This window comes from Melozone crissalis, unplaced genomic scaffold (genome assembly GCF_028551555.1).
Source record: "Melozone crissalis strain CALT ecotype California unplaced genomic scaffold, PUWL_Pcris_2 ptg000689l_1, whole genome shotgun sequence".
NCBI lineage: Eukaryota > Metazoa > Chordata > Aves > Passeriformes > Passerellidae > Melozone > Melozone crissalis.
Window position 1 is genome coordinate 22672 of NW_026536353.1, and position 19166 is coordinate 41837.

General features: G+C 47.9%; 1 protein-coding gene across 1 annotated transcript in view; it reads left to right on the top strand.

Annotated features, from left to right (window-relative positions):
• Positions 1–18573, top strand: part of LOC128950517 (elongator complex protein 3-like) — a gene marked incomplete at its 5' end in the record, with an annotated part of 31983 nt that extends 13410 nt beyond the window's left edge. The window contains 2 exons of the mRNA XM_054295386.1: positions 1–82; positions 18486–18573. Coding sequence (XP_054151361.1) covers positions 1–82; positions 18486–18562 — 159 coding nt within the window. The remainder of the gene's footprint in view (positions 83–18485) is intronic.
• Positions 18574–19166: the final 593 nt, after the last annotated feature.

Consider the following 19166-nt stretch of genomic DNA (forward strand, 5'->3'; position numbering starts at 1 on the left):
GGGTTTGGAATGCTGCTGATGGAGGAGGCGGAGAGGATCGCCAGGGAGGAGCACGGGGCTCGGAAAATCGCCGTGATTTCAGGTATTTTCTGGCTTTTTGGGGAATTTTTTTAGGATATTTTTATAATCTGAAAATATCCCCAGTGCTGGAAACACCCCTGAGGTCAGGGAGGATTCATCCGGAATTATCCTGGAAAAAGGAGCTGGGGAAAAACCCCGAGCTTTTCCTCTTTTCCCGTTTTTCCTGGGAAATTTGGGTCAGAATTGAGATTGGACCCAAAATTGGGATTTTGGGAACATTCCTGAGGTCAGGGAGGATTCATCTGGAATTATCCTGGAAAAAGGAGCTGGGAAAAAAACTCAGAGCTTTTCCTCCTTTCCTGTTTTTCTTTGGAAATTTGGGTCAGAATTGAGATTGGACCCAAAATTGGGATTTTGGGAGCTCAGGGAGCTTTTCCAGGTGGATGGAAATGTGGAATATTCAGGAATTCCTGCTGGAACCTTGGGAATGTGGAAATTCCCTGGGGAGTTGTTTCACCCTCTGGAATACAATAATTGAATGTAAATTATAATTAATTATAATTTATTTATAAATTATTATATATGAATTTTATCTATTATATTATAAAATTGTTATATAATTATTATATTATAGTATATTATATAATATATAATATATAATATATATATTATATTTAATATGTTACAGTTAAAATATAATATAATGTAATGTAATGTAATGTAATTTAATGTAATATATATTATATTATATTATATTATATTATATTATATTATATTATATTATATTATATTATATATAATGTATAATATATGTTATATTATATTATAATATATAATAATTATATATTATGTATTGTATTATATAATTATATGTAATAATATATAATTATATGATTGATATTATATTATATTATATAAATATATATTGTATAATATAATATATTATATTATAATATATAATAATTATACATTATATATTATATTATGTTATATTATGTTATATTATATTATATTATATTATATTATATTATATTATATTATATTATTACATGTATTAGTAATTTATTTATAAATTATATTATTTATAATTTATTATGAATTATCATTAATTATATCATTCTTGTTGCCATAAGAATTTTAGGGCATTTAACAGCAGAGCTCTGATCCAGAGGTTTTCTTGGGGGGAAAAATTAGAAATTATAATAAATAATTAAATAAATTATAATTAATATGTAAATTTTTATATATATATATATACATTATATATATAATATATATTATATATATAAATAATATAAATTATAATTAATTATATCGTTCTTGTTGCCATAAGAGTTTTACGGGATTTAACAGCAGAGTTCTGATCCAGAGGATTTTTTGGGGAAAAAATCCTCATTTTCTGCTGCCCCACCCCAAAAAAATCCAAAAGTACGATAATTTAATACAAATTATAATTAATTATAAATTATAGTTATAAATTGCAATTAATTATATGGTTCCTGTTTCCATAAGAATTTTAGGGAATTTAGCAGCAGAACTCTGATCCAGAGGGTTTTTTTGGGGAAAAAATTATAAATTATATTAATAATAAATTATAAATAATATAAATTATAATTCATTATATAGTGCTTGTTGCCATAAGAATTTTAGGGGATTTAGCAGCAGAGCTCTGATCCAGAGGGGTTTTTTTGGGGAAAAAATTATAAATTATAATAATAATTAATTATAAATCACAAGTAATTATATTGTTCTTGTTGCCATAAGAATTTTAGGGAATTTAACAGCAGAGCTCTGATCCAGAGGAGGTTTTTGGGAAAAAAAATCCTCATTTTCTGCTGCCCCACCCCAAAAAAAAACCCAAAAAACCCCAAAAAGTGGAAATGCACATCTTGGATTGGAGCTGCCGCTCAGATCCCAAATCTTGGAATTTTCATGGATTGTGGGTGAGGGTCCGGGTGGGGACATCGTGCAGGAGGAGCCGGGTGCTCCAAGGGAATTTTCCGGATTTTCTGGATTTCCCGGATTCCGTTCGCTGCTGTGGCTGCTCCGTCCCTGGAAGGGCCCAGGGAAAATCGGGAATGATCTGGGACGGTGTCCTGGGAATGGGATGGGATTTGAGGGCCCTTCCCACCCAAACCCTTCCAGAATTCCAGGACTGCGTCTCCCAGTGGTTTCTGCTCCTGTTTGGTGTCCCAGTCTGAGCTGGGAATTCCGGAATTCCATGGTTCCGTCTCCCAGTGGTTTCCCTGTTTCTGGTGCTGTTTGGTGTCGGTCTGAACTGGGAATTCCACCTGGATTCTGGAATTTTGTGATTCCTTCTCCAGTGGTTTTCCAATTCTCGTTTGGTGTCGGTCTGAACTGGGAATTCCATCCAAATTCCAGAATTCCATAAATCAGTCTCCCAGTTGTTTCTTTTTTCCTGCCTGGTGTCAGTCTGAACTGGGAATTCCACCCGGATTCCAGAATTCCGTAATTCCATCTCCAGCAGCTTTCCAGTTTTGGTTTGGTGTCAGTCTGAGTTGGGAATACACCTGGATTCCAGAATTCCATGGTTCTGTCTCCCAGTGGTTTTCCCAGTTTCTGGTGCTGTTTGGTGTCGGTCTGAACTGGGAATTCCACCTGGATTCTGGAATTTTGTGATTCCTTCTCCAGTGGTTTTCCAATTCTCGTTTGGTGTCGGTCTGAACTGGGAATTCCATCCAAATTCCAGGATTCCATGATTCCATCTCCGAATCCGTTTCCAGTTTTGGTGCTGTTTGGTGTCGGACTGAACTGGGAATTCCATCCAAATTCCAGGATTCCATGATTCCATCTCCCAGATATTTCCCTGTTCCTGTTTGGTGTCCCAGTCTGAACTGGGAATCCCACCTGGATTCCAGAATTCCATAATTCTGTCTCCCAGATATTTCCCTGTTCCTGTTTGGTGTCCCAGTCTGAACTGGGAATTCCACCTGGATTCCAGAATTTTGTGATTCCTTCTCCAGTGGTTTTCCAGTTCCGGTTTGGTGTCGGTCTGAACTGGGAATTCCACCCAGATTCTGGAATTCCATAATTTTGTCTCCCAGTGGTTTTCCTATTCCTGTTTGGTGTCCCAGTCTGAACTGGGAATGTTTTCCCTGGATGCTGATATTCCTGGATCCCGTTATCCCTGGATCCTGTTATCCCTGACTGTTTTTTCCCTGGATGCTGATATCCCTGAATCCTGTTATCCCTGGATCCCGTTATCCCTGGATCCCGTTATCCCTGGATCCCATTATCCCTGACTGTTTTTTCCCTGGATGCTGTTATCCCTGGATCACATTATCCCCGGATCCCGTTATCCCTGGATCCCGTTTTCCCTGGATCCCATTATCCCTGGATCCCATTTTCCCTGGATCCTGTTTTCCACAGATCCCATTATCCCTGGATTTTGTTATCCCTGGATCCTGTTATCCCTGACTGTTTTTTCCCTGGATTTTGTTATCCCTGGATCCCGTTATCCCTGGGTGCTGATATCCCTGGATTCTGTTATCCATGGATCCCATTTTCCCTGGATCACATTATCCCCGGATCCCATTATCCCTGGATTTTGTTTTTCCTGGATCCCATTATCCATGAGTGTTTTTTCCCTGGATGCTGATGTTCCTGGGTCTCGTTTTCCCTGGATCCCATTTTCCCTGGATTCTGTTATCCTTGGATGCTGATATCCCTGGATCCCATTAATCCTGGATCCTATTTTCCCTGGATCCCATCATCCCTGGATCCTGTTTTTCCTGGACCCCATTTTCCCTGGATGCCGATATCCCTGGATCCCGTTTGTTTTCCCTGGATCCCATTTCCCCTGGACCCCATTATCCCTGGATCCCATTTTCCCTGGGTTTTTCTGTGGATCCCATTATCCCGGGCTGTTTTCCCTGGATATTTCAACCCCTTCATGCCCATCCTTGCCCCAAACACTCCCAGCCCTTTCCCTGCCCCATTGGGATGAACATTCCCAACAGGGATTTCCCCTTTTCCCGGCATTTCCCGGGATTCCGAGCCCTTCCCTGCCCCATTGGGATGAACATTCCCAACAAGGATTTCCCCTTTTCCCGGGATTCCGAGCCCTTCCCGGCCCCATTGGGATGAACATTCCCAACAGGGATTTCCCCTTTTCCCAGGATTCCGAGCCCGTCCCTGCCCCGCTGGGATGAACATTCCCAACAGGGATTTCCCCTTTTCCCGGGATTCCGAGCCCGTCCCGGCCCCATTGGGGTGAACATTCCCAACAAGGATTTCCTGGGATTTCCCGGGATTCCGAGCCCTTCCCTGTCCCATTGGGGTGAACATTCCCAACAAGGATTTCCTGGGATTTCCCGGGATTCCGAGCCCTTCCCTGTCCCATTGGGGGTGAACATTCCCAACAAGGATTTCCTGGGATTTCCCGGGATTCCGAGCCCGTCCCGGCCCCATTGGGATGAACATTCCCAACAGGGATTTCCCCATTTCCCCTTGATTTCCGGGGATTCTGAGCCCTTCCCTGCCCATTGGGATGAGCATTCCCAACAGGGATTTCCCCTTTCCCCTTTTCCCGGGATTCGGAGCCCTTCCAGCAGGAATCGGCAGCTCCCCCTCCCCTCCCCTCTCAGAAATGTCGATTTTTTTGTTCCTCTCTTTGCCCATTTCTGGTCATTTTCCGCTCCATCGGCTCCTTTGTTCCAGCTGGGAACACCTCCCTGCGTTATCCCGGCCCTGCAATTCCCGATTTTCCATCTCCCAGGAATTGCTGCCCGCTCCCTCTGCCTTTTGTTCGGTTTTGGGTTTTTTTGGGTGGTTTTTGGGGATGTTTTGGATTTTTGGTTTTATCTGCTCTAAATTTGCTCCTTTTTGCCCTTTTCAAAATCCCCCACAAACCTCAGTGGAAGAATTTTAAAATCCGACGTTCTGCGAGGGGTCAAAAATACAGAGAATGTGGGGGATCCTTGTGGAATATGGAGAATTCCTTCTTTCTTTCTTTCTTTCTTTCTTTCTTTCTTTCTTTCTTTCTTTCTTTCTTTCTTTCTCTTTCTTTTTTTCTTTCTTTCTTTCTTTCTTTCTTTTTTTCTTTCTTCCTCTTTCTTTCTTTCTTTCTTTCTTTCTTTCTTTCTTTTTCTTTCTTTCTTTCTTTCTCTTTCTTTCTTTCTTTCTTTCTTTCTTTCTTTCTTTTTTTCTTTCTTCCTCTTTCTTTCTTTCTTTCTTTTTTTCTTTCTTTCTTTCTTTCTTTCTTTTTTTCTTTCTTCCTCTTTCTTTCTTTCTTTCTTTCTTTCTTTCTTTCTTTCTTTCTTTCTTTCTTTCTTTCTATCTTTCTTTCTCTTTCTTTTTTTCTTTCTTCCTCTTTCTTTCTTTCTTTCTTTCTTTCTTTCTTTTTTTCTTTCTTCCTCTTTCTTTCTTTCTTTCTTTCTTTCTTTCTTTCTTTCTTTCTTTCTTTTTTTCTTTCTTCCTCTTTCTTTCTTTCTTTCTTTCTTTCTTTCTTTCTTTCTTTCTTTCTTTTTCTTTCTTTCTTTCTTCCTCTTTCTTTCTTTCTTTCTTTCTTTCTTTCTTTCTTTCTTTCTTTCTTTTTCTCTCTTTTCTTTTCTTTTCTTTTCTTTTCTTTTCTCTTTTCTTTTCTTTTCTTTTCTTTTCTTTTCTTTCGTCTCACTCCCTCCCTCCAGACTGGGATTCAGTCAATCCAAACTGGGATTCAGCGAATCCAAACTGGAATCCAGTGAATCCAAACTGGGATTTTGCAAATCTGTACTCGAATTTAGTGAATCCAAACTGGGATTCAGGGAATCCAAACTGGGCTGGGATTCAGTGAATCCAAACTGGAATCCAGTGAATCCAAACTGGAATTCAGCAAATCCAAACTGGAATTTTGTGACTCTAAACTGGGATTCAGCGAATCCAAACTGGAATTCAGGGACTCCATACTGGGATTCTGTGAATCCAAACTGGGATTCAGCGAATCTAAACTGGGATTCAGCGAATCCAAACTGGAATCCGGTGAATCCAAACTGGGATTCATCAGGATGAGCCGCCGGGGCTGCTCCATGTGCCGGGCACATTCCCAAGGTGCCGATTCCTCCTCTGTCACCAAACCGCGCTCAGCAAACCCCGGGCGGGGCTCGTCCGTCCGTGTCCGTCCGTCCGTGTCCGTCCGTACGTGTCCATCCGTCCGTCTGTCCGTGTCCGTCCGTCCATGTCCGTCCGTCCGTGTCCGTCCGTCCGTGTCCATCTGTCCGTCTGTCCGTGTCCGTCCGTCCATGTCCGTCCGTCCGTGTCCGTCCGTCCGTGTCCATCTGTCCGTCCGTCCGTGTCCATCTGTCCGTGTCCATCTGTCCGTCCGTCCGTGTCCATCTGTCCGTCCGTCCGTGTCCGTCTGTCCGTGTCCGTCCGTCCGTGTCCGTCCGTCGGCGTTATCAGCACGTTATCCCATGGCTCTGTGCCAGCTCCGTGCCCTTCTCTCCCGTGCCCTTATCTCCCGTGCCCTTCTCTCCCGCGTCCTTCTCTCCCGTGCCCTTCTCTCCCGTGCCCTTCTCTCCCGTGCCCTTCTCTCCCGTGCCCTTATCTCCCGTGCCCTTATCTCCCGTGCCCTTATCTCCCGCGCCCTTATCTCCCGTGCCCTTATCTCCCGCGCCCTTATCTCCCGTGCCCTTCTCTCCCGTGCCCTTATCTCCCGTGCCCTTATCTCCCGTGCCCTTCTCTCCCGTGCCCTTCTCTCCCGTGCCCTTATCTCCCGTGCCCTTCTCTCCCGTGCCCTTATCTCCCGCGCCCTTATCTCCCGCGCCCTTATCTCCCGTGCCCTTATCTCCCGCGCCCTTATCTCCCGCGCCCTTATCTCCCGTGTCCTTCTCTCCCGTGTCCTTCTCTCCCGTGCCCTTATCTCCCGTGCCCTTCTCTCCCGTGCCCTTATCTCCCGCGCCCTTATCTCCCGTGTCCTTATCTCCCGTGTCCTTATCTCCCGTGTCCTTCTCTCCCGTGTCCTTCTCTCCCGTGCCCTTATCTCCCGTGCCCTTATCTCCCGTGCCCTTCTCTCCCGTGCCCTTATCTCCCGTGCCCTTATCTCCCGTGCCCTTATCTCCCGTGCCCTTCTCTCCCGTGCCCTTATCTCCCGTGCCCTTATCTCCCGTGCCCTTATCTCCCGTGCCCTTCTCTCCCGTGCCCTTATCTCCCGTGCCCTTATCTCCCGTGCCCTTATCTCCCGCGCCAGGCCCCGATCGTTCGGGTTCCCCTCCTCGCCCCCTCCTCTCCTTTCATCCCTGCAACCCCGAGGGGCCGGAGCTCCCTCATTTCCATGCCCGGGGCAGCGCGGCCGTCGCTGAGGGGCTCTAGGGGGGAAAAACATCCGGGAGATGGAGAAAATATCCAGGGGATGGGAGAAAAAATATCCAGGGGATGGGGAAAAAATATCTAGGGGATGGGGGAAAAATATCCAGGGGATGGGGGAAAATATCCAGGGGATGGGGGAAAATATCCAGGGGATGGGGGAAAAATATCCAGGAGATGGGGAAAAAATATCCAGGGGATGGGGAAAAATATCCAGGAGATGGGGAAAAAATATCCAGGGGATGGGAGAAAAAATATCCAGGGGATGGGAGAAAAAATATCCAGGGGATGGGGGAAAAAATATCCAGGAGATGGGGAAAAATATCCAGGAGATGGGGAAAAAAAATACCCAGGAAATGGGAAATAAACATCCAGGAGTTGGGGAAAAACATCCAGGAACTGGGGAAAAACCAGCCAGGAGATGGGAAAAAATATTCAGGAGATGGGGGAAAATACATCCAGGGGATGGGAAAAATATGTCCAGGGTTGGGGTGCTCCCCACCAGAACAGAGATTCGGAAGAGCTGGGATTGATTTATTTTAATTCTGTGAATTCCTGGTGATGTCAGGAACTCCAGCTTGGGATCACCCCAGGAGATGGGAAAAGCATCCAGAAACTGGGAAAAAACATCCAGGAGCTGGGGAAAAATATCCAGGGGATGGGGAAAAATATGCAGGGGATGGGGAAAAATATCCAGGAGATGGGGAAAAAATATCCAGGAGATGGGGAAAAAAAATATCCAGGAGATGGGGAAAAATATCCAGGGGATGGGGAAAAAATACATCCAGGGGATGGGGGAAAATAGGCAGGAGATGGGAAAAATATCCAGGAGATGGGAAAAAAAATATCCAGGAGATGGGGAAAAACCAGCCAGGAGATGAGGAAAAAAAATACCCAGGAAATGGGGAAAAATATCCAGGAGATGGGGAAAAATACCCAGGGGCTGGAGAAAAAAAAGCCAAGGGATGGGGAAAAACATCCAGGGGATGTGGGAAAATACATCCAGGGTTGGAGGGAACCCCACCTGCTCCTCTCAGAACAGAAATTTGGAAGAGCTGGGACTGATTTACTTTAATTCTGTGAATTCCTGGTGCTGTCAGGAGCTGCAGCTCCATCACTGAGGTCACCCCAGGAGCCAGGAAAAAAACATCCAGGACTGAGAACAGCAGAGCAGGTGAAATTTGGAAGAGCTGGGATTGATTTATTCTAATTGTTTGAATTCCTGGTGGTGTCAGGAGCTGCAGCTCGGGATCACCCTGGGAGATGGGAAAAAACCATCCAGAAACTGGGGAAAAATATCCAGGGTTGGGGTGCTCCCGACCTGCTTCGCTCAGAGCAGGAATTTGGGAGAGCTGCGGTTGATTTATTTTAATTCTGTGAATTCCTGGTGATGTCAGGAACTCCAGCTCGGGATCACCCCAGGAGCTGCGAAAAAAAACACCCAAAAATGGAAATAAACCATCCAGGAGCTGGGGAAAAATATCCAGGGTTGAGGTGCTCCCGACCTGCTTCGCTCAGAGCAGAGATTTGGGAGAGCTGGGATTGATTTATTTTAATTCTGTGAATTCCTGGTGATGTCAGGAACTCCAGCTCGGAATCACACCAGGAGCTGCGAAAAAAAACACCCAAAAATGGAAATAAACCATCCAGGAGCTGGGGAAAAACACCCAGGAGCTGGGGGAAAAATATCCAGGAGATGGGAAAAAAAAAATATCCTGGGGATGGGAAAAAAGAATATCCAGGGGATGGGAAAAAACATCCAGGGTTGGGGTGCTCCCCACCAGAACAGAGATTTGGGAGAGCTGGGATTGATTTATTTTGATTCTGTGAATTCCTGGTGCTGTCAGGAGCTCCAGCTCGGGGTCACCCCAGGAGCCAGGAAAAAAAACCATCCAGAAATTGGGAAATAAACCATCCAGGAACTGGGGAAAAAAACAGCCAGGAGCTGGGGAAAAAATATCCAGGGGATGGGAAAAAACCAGCCAGGAGATGGGAAGAAATATCCAGGAGATGGGAAAAATATCCAGGAGATAGGGAAAATATCCAGGGTTGGAGGGAACCCCACCTGCTCCTCTCAGAACAGAGATTTGGGAGAGCTGGGATTGATTTATTTTAATTCTGTGAATTCCTGGTGCTGTCAGGAGCTGCAGCTCAGGATCACATCGGGAGCCAGGAAAAAAACCATCCAGAAACTGGGAAAAAAACCATCCAGGAGTTGGGTAAAACATCCAGAGAATGGGAAAAAACCATCCAGGAGTTGGGTAAAACATCCAGAGAATGGGAAAAAGCCATCCAGGGTTGGAGTGCTCCCTGAGAACAGAGATTGGGAAGAGCTGGAATTGATCTATTTTAATTCTGTGATTCCTTGGTGGTGTCAGGAGCTCCCAGGAGCTGGGAAAAAACATCCAGGGCTGGGATGCTCTGCTCAGAACAGCAGAGCAGGGGAAATTTGGAAGAGCTGGATTGATTTATTTTGATCCTGTGATTTCTTGGTGCTGTCAGGAGCTCCAGCTCCATCACTGAGATCACCCCAGGAGCTGGAAAAAAAAAACATCCAGGGGCTGGGAATTAAACACCCCAGGATCTGGGGAAAAAACATCCAGGAGATGGAAAAAACCATTCAGGAGCTGGGAAAAACATCCAGGGCTGGAGTGCTCCCCACCAGAACAGGAATTTGGGAGAGCTGGATTGATTTATTTTAATTCTGTGAATTCCTGGGGGTGTCAGGCAGCTCCAGCTTGGGGTCACCCCAGGAGATGGGGAAAAACATCCTGGAGCTGGGGTGTTCCTGACCTGCTCGTCTCAGAACAAGAGATCTGGGAGAGCTGGGATTGATTTATTTCCATTCTGGTTATCTCTGATCCTTTCCCTGTTCCCGCTGTTGTTCCTGTTCCCGGCGGGGATTTGTTGGGATTCAGATGGATTTGGCCATCCCAAATTTCCTTGGCCATCCCAAATCCCTGTGCCCATCCCAAATCCCTGTGGGAATCCCAAATCCCTGTGCCCATCCCAAATTTCCATGGCCATCCCAAATCCCTGTGGGAATCCCAAATCCCTGTGCCCATCCCAAATCTCCCATCCCAAATTTCCATGGCCATCCCAAATCCCTGTGCCCATCCCAAATCCCTGTGCCCATCCCAAATCTCCCATCCCAAATTTCCATGGCCATCCCAAATCCCTGTGGGAATCCCAAATCCCTGTGCCCATCCAAATCTCCCATCCCAAATTTCCGTGGCCATCCCAAATCCCTGTGCCCATCCCAAATCCCTGTGCCCATCCCAAATCTCCCATCCCAAATTTCCGTGGCCATCCCAAATCCCTGTGCCCATCCCAAATCCTGTGTCTGGCTCAAGACTTGCCGCTCATTCTGGGTGAAATCCGTGGAATTTTGGTGAACCGTTCTTCCACAGAATTCCAGGATGGTTTGAGTGGGAAACTCCTGAAATCCCATCCAGTTCCATGGGCAGGGACACCTCCCACATCCCAGCTTGCTCCAACCCGGTCCAACCTTTCCTGGGCCATTTCCAGGGATGAGAATTCCTGGAATATCTCCAGAATTCCAGAGATTTTCTGGAAAATCCATTTCCCATCCTGTTGCTGGCTGGTCCTTTTTTCCAGCACCCTTGAGGGACAACCTTACCCACCACAGACCCCACCGATCATCCAGGGATCCCACAAATTGTCCAGGGATCCCACAGATCCTGTGCCATGGAGCCCTTCCAGGAGAGCTCCTGGCCGTGGGTTTGCATCCAGGCAGGTGGGATCGGAGCCCCTGTCCTGCTGCTGGATCTGGATCTGGATCCGGATCTGGATGAATCCAGAATGAATGAATCTGCCAAGCTCTGCCGTGGTTGGGTGTGGAATATTTACCAATATTTAACGCCCTGAAGCTGCAGGGTGAGGAATTTGGCCAGTTCTGCCTTGCAAAGCCAAGGTTTTGGTGTTGCTCTCCCAATCCTGCGGGAGAGTCCTTCTGGGATATTTCTTGGAGGGTTTCCTTTCCCTGGAATACACAGGAAGGTTCTGCCTGGACAGGTCCTGCCGGCTCTGGGGTGTTTGGGGGTAAATCAGAGCGGGAAAGATTTGGGAAGAGATCCTGTGCCATGGAGCCCTTCCAGGAGAGCTCCTGGCCGTGGGTTCCCATCCAGGCAGGTGGGATCGGAGCCCCTGTCCTCCTGCTGGATCTGGATCTGAATGAATCCCGCTCTACCGTGGTTGGGTGTGGAATATTTACCAATATTTAACGTTCAGTCCCTCTCCTGAAGCTGCAGGGTGAGGAATTTGGCCAGTTCTGCCTTGCAAAGCCAAGGGTTTGGTTTTACTCTCCCAATCCTGCAGGAGAGTCCTTCTGGGATATTTCTTGGAGAGTTTCCTTCCCCTGAAAACCTCACGTGTGGCTTGGAGCAGTGGGAAGCTCCAGGGTTCTGCCTGGACATGTGCCGCCAGCTCTGGGGTGTTTGGGGTAAATCAGAATGGAAATTATTTGGGAAGAGATCCTGTGCCATGGAGCCCTTCCAGGAGAGCTCCTGGCCGTGGGTTTGCATCCAGGCAGGTGGGATCAGAGCCCCTGTCCTGCTGCTGGATCTGGATCTGGATCCGGATCTGGATGAATCCAGAATGAATGAATCTGCCAAGCTCTGCCGTGGTTGGATGTGGAATATTTACCAATATTTAACGCCCTGAAGCTGCAGGGTGAGGAATTTGGCCAGTTCTGCCTTGCAAAGCCAAGGGTTTGGTTTTACTCTCCCAATCCTGCAGGAGAGTCCTTCTGGGATATTTCTTGGAGAGTTTCCATTCCATGGAAAACATGGGATGGGTTTGCCTGGACAGGTCCCACCGGCTCTAGGGCAAATCAAAAAAACAAATATTTCTGAAGAGATCCTGTGCCTTGGAGCCCTTCCTGGCGTTTTGGGCATTCCAAATTTCTTCTCCATCTCTGGAATCACTCTCTCCATGGGGCTCCAGCTCCCTGCTCCAACCCAGGCTTCCCACAGGGTCTCGGCCTCCTTCGGGCATCTCCAAGGAAAACTTTGGAGGAAAATTTTGTGGAAGAATTCTGCCCTGAGCAGGGCTGGGGTGACAAGGGAGACATTTGGGACACGGGGACATCTCAGTGTCATCCATGGCTTGGCCCAGAGAGGCGCACCTGGCACCCAGAGAGCTCCTGGATCCATGGAAGCACCTGAGATGTCGCCTTCACACCCCTCACGTTTTCCAAGGAACAAAGGAAAAAGGGGAATGGTTCCAGAGCTCTGATGGAGGCGCTTTTAAACCATCTTGTGAATTATCTGGTTGTCCTTCAGCTTGAGGGGTTGCTGACCCTTTATCCAAATTATTTGGGGTTGTGGATGACCTTTCAGAGCCAAAATTCGTGTTTTGCACCCCAACTGCTCTGCTGATGTTTTTCGGGCAAGATGTCGGTTAAGGTCGTGCTTTACTCCAAGCCAGAGGTCCCAACCCTTCCAGGCAGAGGGGAATGGATCTGTTTGCTTTTTTGGGGCTTTTTGGGGGCTTTTTTGGGCTTTTCCTTGGTTTCAGGCTCCAAAAGCAGAGTGAATTTGGGTCTCTTTAGGGTGTTCTGGGTGCCTGCTGTGACACCACAGGGGCTTTGCCACTGCTGGGAGGGGAATTTGCTCAGCTGAATTTGCTCAGCTGAATTTCCCCACTTTGGGGCTCCTGGTGGTTTCCCGGCTGCTGGAGTGGGGGAGATGAGGAAATGAGGACATTTCAGCTCTGGGTGCTTTTTTCTGTGCCTTTTCCACATTCTAAATTTGGAATGGGGGGATGAGTCCAGGAGTGGTTGGGCTGGAAGGGACATTAAAGGCCCTCCAGGACCCTCCCAGCTTTGCCACTGCTGGGAAGGGAATTTGCTCAGCTGAATTTGCTCAGCTGAATTTCCCCACTTTGGGGTTCCTTTTGTTTCCCATCTGCTGGAATGGGGGAAATGAGGACATTTTTTGGGGGGCTTTCCCTTGGTTTCAGGCTCCAAAAGCAGAGTGAATTTGGGTCTCTTTGGGGTGTTCTGGGTCCCTGCTGTGACACCACAGGGGCTTTGCCACTGCTGGGAGGGGAATTTGCTCAGCTGAATTTCCCCACTTTGGGGCTCCTGGTGGTTTCCCAGCTGCTGGAATGGGGGAAACGAGGAAATGAGGACATTTCAGCTCTGGGGTGCTTTTTCTGTGCCTTTTCCACACCTTGAATTTGGAATGGTGGGATGAATCCAGCAGTGGTTGGGTTGGAAGGGACCTTCGAGACCCTCCAGGACCCTCCCAGCTTTGCCACTGCTGGGAGGGGAATTTGCTCAGCTGAATTTGCTCAGCTGAATTTCCCCACTTTGGGGCTCCTGGTGGTTTCCCGGCTGCTGGAATGGGGGAAATGAGGACATTTCAGCTCTGGGGTGCTTTTTTCTGTGCCTTTTCCACATTTTAAATTTGGAATGGTGGGATGAGTCCAGGAGTGGTTGGGCTGGAAGGGACCATGATGGGCATTGCATGGGCAGGGACACGGGGATGCTGGATGGGAATTTTTGGGATTTTTAAACCATTCAGGAACTCTGGAATTGCGTTCAGGGAACGGCTGAGGAGCATTCCAACCAAACCTGTCCGAGCACGGGCAGGAAAGGGTTACCAGGGTCGTCATTCCCGGCCTGTTCCAGGGATTCCTGGAAATCCCTGGAGATTCCAGCAAGGCTGGAGAGGGATGAGAGGAAGGAGGAGCCGCTCGAGCCCGCTCCATCCTGTGCCACAAATGATGCCCAACCCCTCCTCCCTCGCTGATGAGTAATTAGCACACCTGGCAGTAATTAGCTGAGGTGGGAGGATGCAAAGCTGGGCCTGTCCTGCATTTCCTGTGGGAAAAGCTTCCCAGGACAGGAGAAGGGCAGGGAAGAGGCTCTTGGAGAACACTGGGAGCCGTCCTGCTCGAGGAGGAAATTGGATTGTGCCCACTCGAGCTCCTGGAGTGGGGCTGAGCTCGTTCCCAGAGCCCTGGAGTGGAGCTGAGCTCATTCCTGAGCCCTGGAGTGGGGCTGAGCTCGTTCCTGAGCTCTGGAGTGGAGCTGAGCTCATTCCTGAGCCCTGGAGTGGGGCTGAGCTCGTTCCTGAGCTCTGGAGTGGAGCTGAGCTCATTCCTGAGCCCTGGAGTGGGGCTGAGCTCGTTCCTGAGCTCTGGAGTGGAGCTGAGCTCATTCCTGAGCCCCTGGAGTGGGGCTGAGCTCGTTCCTGAGCCCTGGAGTGGAGCTGAGCTCATTCCTGAGCCCTGGAGTGGGGCTGAGCTCGTTCCCAGAGCCCTGGAGTGGAGCTGAGCTCATTCCTGAGCCCTGGAGTGGAGCTGAGCTCATTCCTGGAGCCCCAGAGTGGGGCTGAGCTCATTCCTGAGCCCTGGAGTGGGGCTGAGCTCATTCCTGAGCTCTGGAGTGGAGCTGAGCTCATTCCTGAGCCCCTGGAGTGGAGCTGAGCTCATTCCTGGAGCACCTGGAGTGGAGCTGAGCTCATTCCTGAGCCCTGGAGTGGAGCTGAGCTCATTCCTGGAGCACCTGGAGTGGAGCTGAGCTCATTCCCAGAGCCCTGGAGTGGAGCTGAGCTCATTCCTGAGCCCTGGAGTGGAGCTGAGCTCATTCCTGAGCCCTGGAGTGGAGCTGAGCTCATTCCTGAGCTCTGGAGTGGAGCTGAGCTCATTCCCTGAGCCCTGGAGTGGGGCTGAGCTCATTCCTGAGCCCTGGAGTGGGGCTGAGCTCATTCCTGAGCCCTGGAGTGGAGCTGAGCTCATTCCTGAGCCCCTGGAGTGGAGCTGAGCTCATTCCTGGAGCACCTGGAGTGGAGCTGAGCTCATTCCTGAGCCCTGGAGTGGAGCTGAGCTCATTCCTGAGCCCCTGGAGTGGAGCTGAGCTCATTCCTGGAGCACCTGGAGTGGAGCTGAGCTCATTCCTGGAGCTCCTGGAGTGGGGTTGAGCTCATTCCTGAGCTCTGGAGTGGAGCTGAGCTCATTCCTGAGCCCCGGAGTGGGGCTGAGCTCATTCCTGAGCCCTGGAGTGGAGCTGAGCTCATTCCTGAGCCCCTGGAGTGGAGCTGAGCTCATTCCTGGAGCACCTGGAGTGGAGCTGAGCTCATTCCTGAGCCCTGGAGTGGAGCTGAGCTCATTCCCGGAGCACCTGGAGTGGAGCTGAGCTCATTCCTGAGCCCTGGAGTGGAGCTGAGCTCATTCCTGGAGCACCTGGAGTGGAGCTGAGCTCATTCCTGGAGCACCTGGAGTGGAGCTGAGCTCATTCCTGAGCCCCTGGAGTGGGGCTGAGCTCATTCCTGGAGCTCCTGGAGTGGAGCTGAGCTCATTCCTGAGCCCCAGAGTGGAGCTGAGCTCATTCCTGAGCCCTGGAGTGGAGCTGAGCTCATTCCTGAGCCCTGGAGTGGAGCTGAGCTCATTCCTGAGCCCTGGAGTGGAGCTGAGCTCATTCCTGAGCCCCGGAGTGGGGTTGAGCTCATTCCTGAGCTCTGGAGTGGAGCTGAGCTCATTCCTGAGCCCTGGAGTGGGGCTGAGCTCATTCCTGAGCCCTGGAGTGGAGCTGAGCTCATTCCTGAGCCCTGGAACAGCTCCAAGCCCCTGCCAGGGGGCTCACGGACGCTGGCACAGAGCCCAAGCCCCCTGTGCCTTTGATCTTGGCCCATGGAAAAAATTCCCAACCCTTCACGAGGATTCACAAGGCATGAAAGTCTAAGTAGAATAATAGTGAATTTTTCCCAGGGTGAAAAATTGATTTTCGAGATTTTTAGAATGGGGGCTCGGGGTCCTCGATGGAGGAATCTGGGTGTGCCTTGTCCTTTCTTCTTCTTTTCCTCAGCCTCCATCTTCTGGGTGATGGTGGCACTTTTGGATTATGACCCGTGGAGCAAATTACCAACTTTATATGTAGATCAGCGAGCCATGACAGTTTGAGTAGAATGACAGTGAATTTATCACCGGCTGAAAAATGGATTGTTGAGATTTTTAGAATGGGGGCTTGGGGTCCCAAGATGGAGGAATTTGGGCGTGTCCAGCCTTTCTCCTTCTTCTTCTTGGCCTCCATTTTGTGGGTGATGGTGGCACTTTGGGATCGGTTTAGAGTACTGCAGTTTTTATACTAAAAACTACATGTACATTATTTAAAACAATTTTCCAATACCTGTCGCTGTCTAACATAGGTGATAGCTATTGGGAAGTAATTTTAAATGTTGTACACGTAGATTTTAGTATAAAATGATAACACCAAGGTGGTCAGTGTGCCTGGACTGTCCTGCTGAACAGACTTTAGCAGGCCAGGAGAAAGAATTTTATAGGTAAGAAACAATAAAAATCTGTGAGAACAAGAATAGAGGAGCTCCAACTTTTTCTTGGTGGGATGAATCCAAAATTGTTTGGGTTTGGAGGGACCTTCAAGACCCTCCAGGTCCAAGCCCTGCCGTGGTTGGGAAAAAGAGATTTTCTGACTCATTTTTCTGACTCTTTTGGGTCGCTGTGACCCCAGAGAAGTTAAAATCTCTTTTCCCAACCCGAGCTCTTGAAGAATGAGTCGGAGCTCTTAATTTCTCGCTGTCAATGTTGTTTATTGTATCTTACCTATAAAAAATTTTCTCCTGCCCTGCCGAGGTCCGTCCAGCAGGACAGCCAGAGGCACACTGACGCCCTCAGGGTGGTGTTATCTTTTTATACTAAAAATTACAATATTTACAATAATTTCCCAATACCCATCACTTATGTTTGACAGTGAGCTTCTACTCTAAACCAATCCAAACGTGCCACCATCACAGCAGAAGATGGAGGCCGAGAAGAAGAAGGAGAAAGGCTGGACACACCCACATTCCTCCATCTTGGGACCCCAAGTCCCCATGGAAAAAACCTCAAAAAATCTATTTTTCACCTCATGATAACTTCACTATTATTCTGCCTAAACTGTTGTGGTTTGCTGATCTTCAGATAAAGTTGGTAATGGGTCATAATCCAAAAGTGGCACCATCACCCAGAAGATGGAGGCCGAGAAGGAGAAAGGACAAAGACACCCAGATTCCTCCATCTTGGGACCCCGAGCCCCCATTCTAAAAACCCCAAAAATCTAATTTTCACCCCATGATAAATTCACTGTCATTCCACCTAAACTGTTGTGGTTTGCTGATCTTCAGATAAAGTTGGTCATTTGTTCCATGGGTCATAACCCAAAAGTGCCACCATCACCCAGAAGATGGAGGCCAAGAAGGAGAAAGGACAAGGCACACCTAAATTCCTCCATCTTGTCCCCAAAACCCCAATTCTAAAAACCCCAAAAAATCCATTTTTCACCTCATGATAAATTCACTGTCATCCTACCTAAACTGTCATGGCTCGCTGATCTTTATATAAAGTTGGTAGTTTGCTCCATGGGTCATAATCCAAAAGTGCCAGAAGATGGAGGCCAAGAAGAAGAAGAAAAAAGGACAAGGCACACCCAGATTCCTCCATCTTGTGCCATGAGGCCCCATTCTAAAAACCTCAAAAATCTATTTTTCACTCAGTGATAAATTCACTATTATTCTACCTAAACTGTTGTGGTTTGCTGATCTTCAGATAAAGTTGGTAATGGGTCATAATCCAAAAGTGGCACCATCACAGCAGAAGATGGAGGCCGAGAAGAAGAAGGAGAAAGGACAAGGCATGCCCAGATTCCTCCATCTTGCCTCCTGAACTCTCATTCTAAAAACCTCAAAAATCGATTTTTCACCCCATGATAAATTCTCTATTGTTCTACCTAAACTGTCATGGCTCACTGATCTTTATATAAAGTTGGTAGTTTGCTCCATGGGACATAATCCAGAAGTGCCAGAAGATGGAGGCCAAGAAGAAGGAGGAGAAAGGTTGGACACACCCAGATCCCTCCATCTTGTCCCCAAAACCCCCATTCTAAAAACCCCAAAAAAATCTATTTTTCACCCTGGGATAAATTCACTATTATTCTACTTTTTCTGGCTTGTAAATCCTCATAAAGGGTTGGGAATTTTTCCCTCCATGGAAGGGCCTGTCCTGGCCAGGAATTTAATTCCCCAGGGAATTAAACCTTGTTAATTAAACCTCGTTAATTAAATCTCGTTAATTAAATCTCGTTAATTAAACCTCGTTAATTAAACCTCGTTAATTAAACCTCGTTTTTCTTCTCCTGGCAGGTGTCGGCACCAGGAATTACTACAGGAAAATCGGCTACGAGCTGGAAGGGCCCTACATGGTGAAATGGTTGGAATGATGGTCCTGGAGGACACAACGCTCATCCCGGTGAAATGTTTGGAATGATGGTCCTGGAGATGCCCATCCTGAAGGACACAATGCTCATCCCGGTGAAATGGCTGCAATGATGTTCCTGGAGATCTTCATCCTGAAAGACACAACGCTCATCCTGAGGGACACCACGCTCATCCCGGTGAAATGTTTGGAATGATGGTCCTGGAGATGCTCATCCTGAGGGACACCACGCTCATCCCGGTGAAATGTTTGGAATGATGGTCCTGGAGATGCTCATCCTGAAAGACACAACGTTCATCCCGCTGAAATGGTTGGAATGATGGTCCTGGAGATGCCCATCCTGAAGGACACAACATTCATCCCGGTGAAACGTTTGGAATGATGGTCCTGGAGATCCCCATCCTGATAGGACACAACATTCATCCCAGGAATAAATCCCAGGATTTGCTTCTGCCAAAGCCATGGGCTGCAAAAATCAGAGTTGGACTTGATGGTCGTGGTGGTCCCTCCTAATTCCATGATTTTTGGAAATTGAGCATCATCTCCTCTGGGAAGAGCGGCTCTGGGATCATCCCATTCCCACCGGAGAGCCTGGGGACATTCCAGGT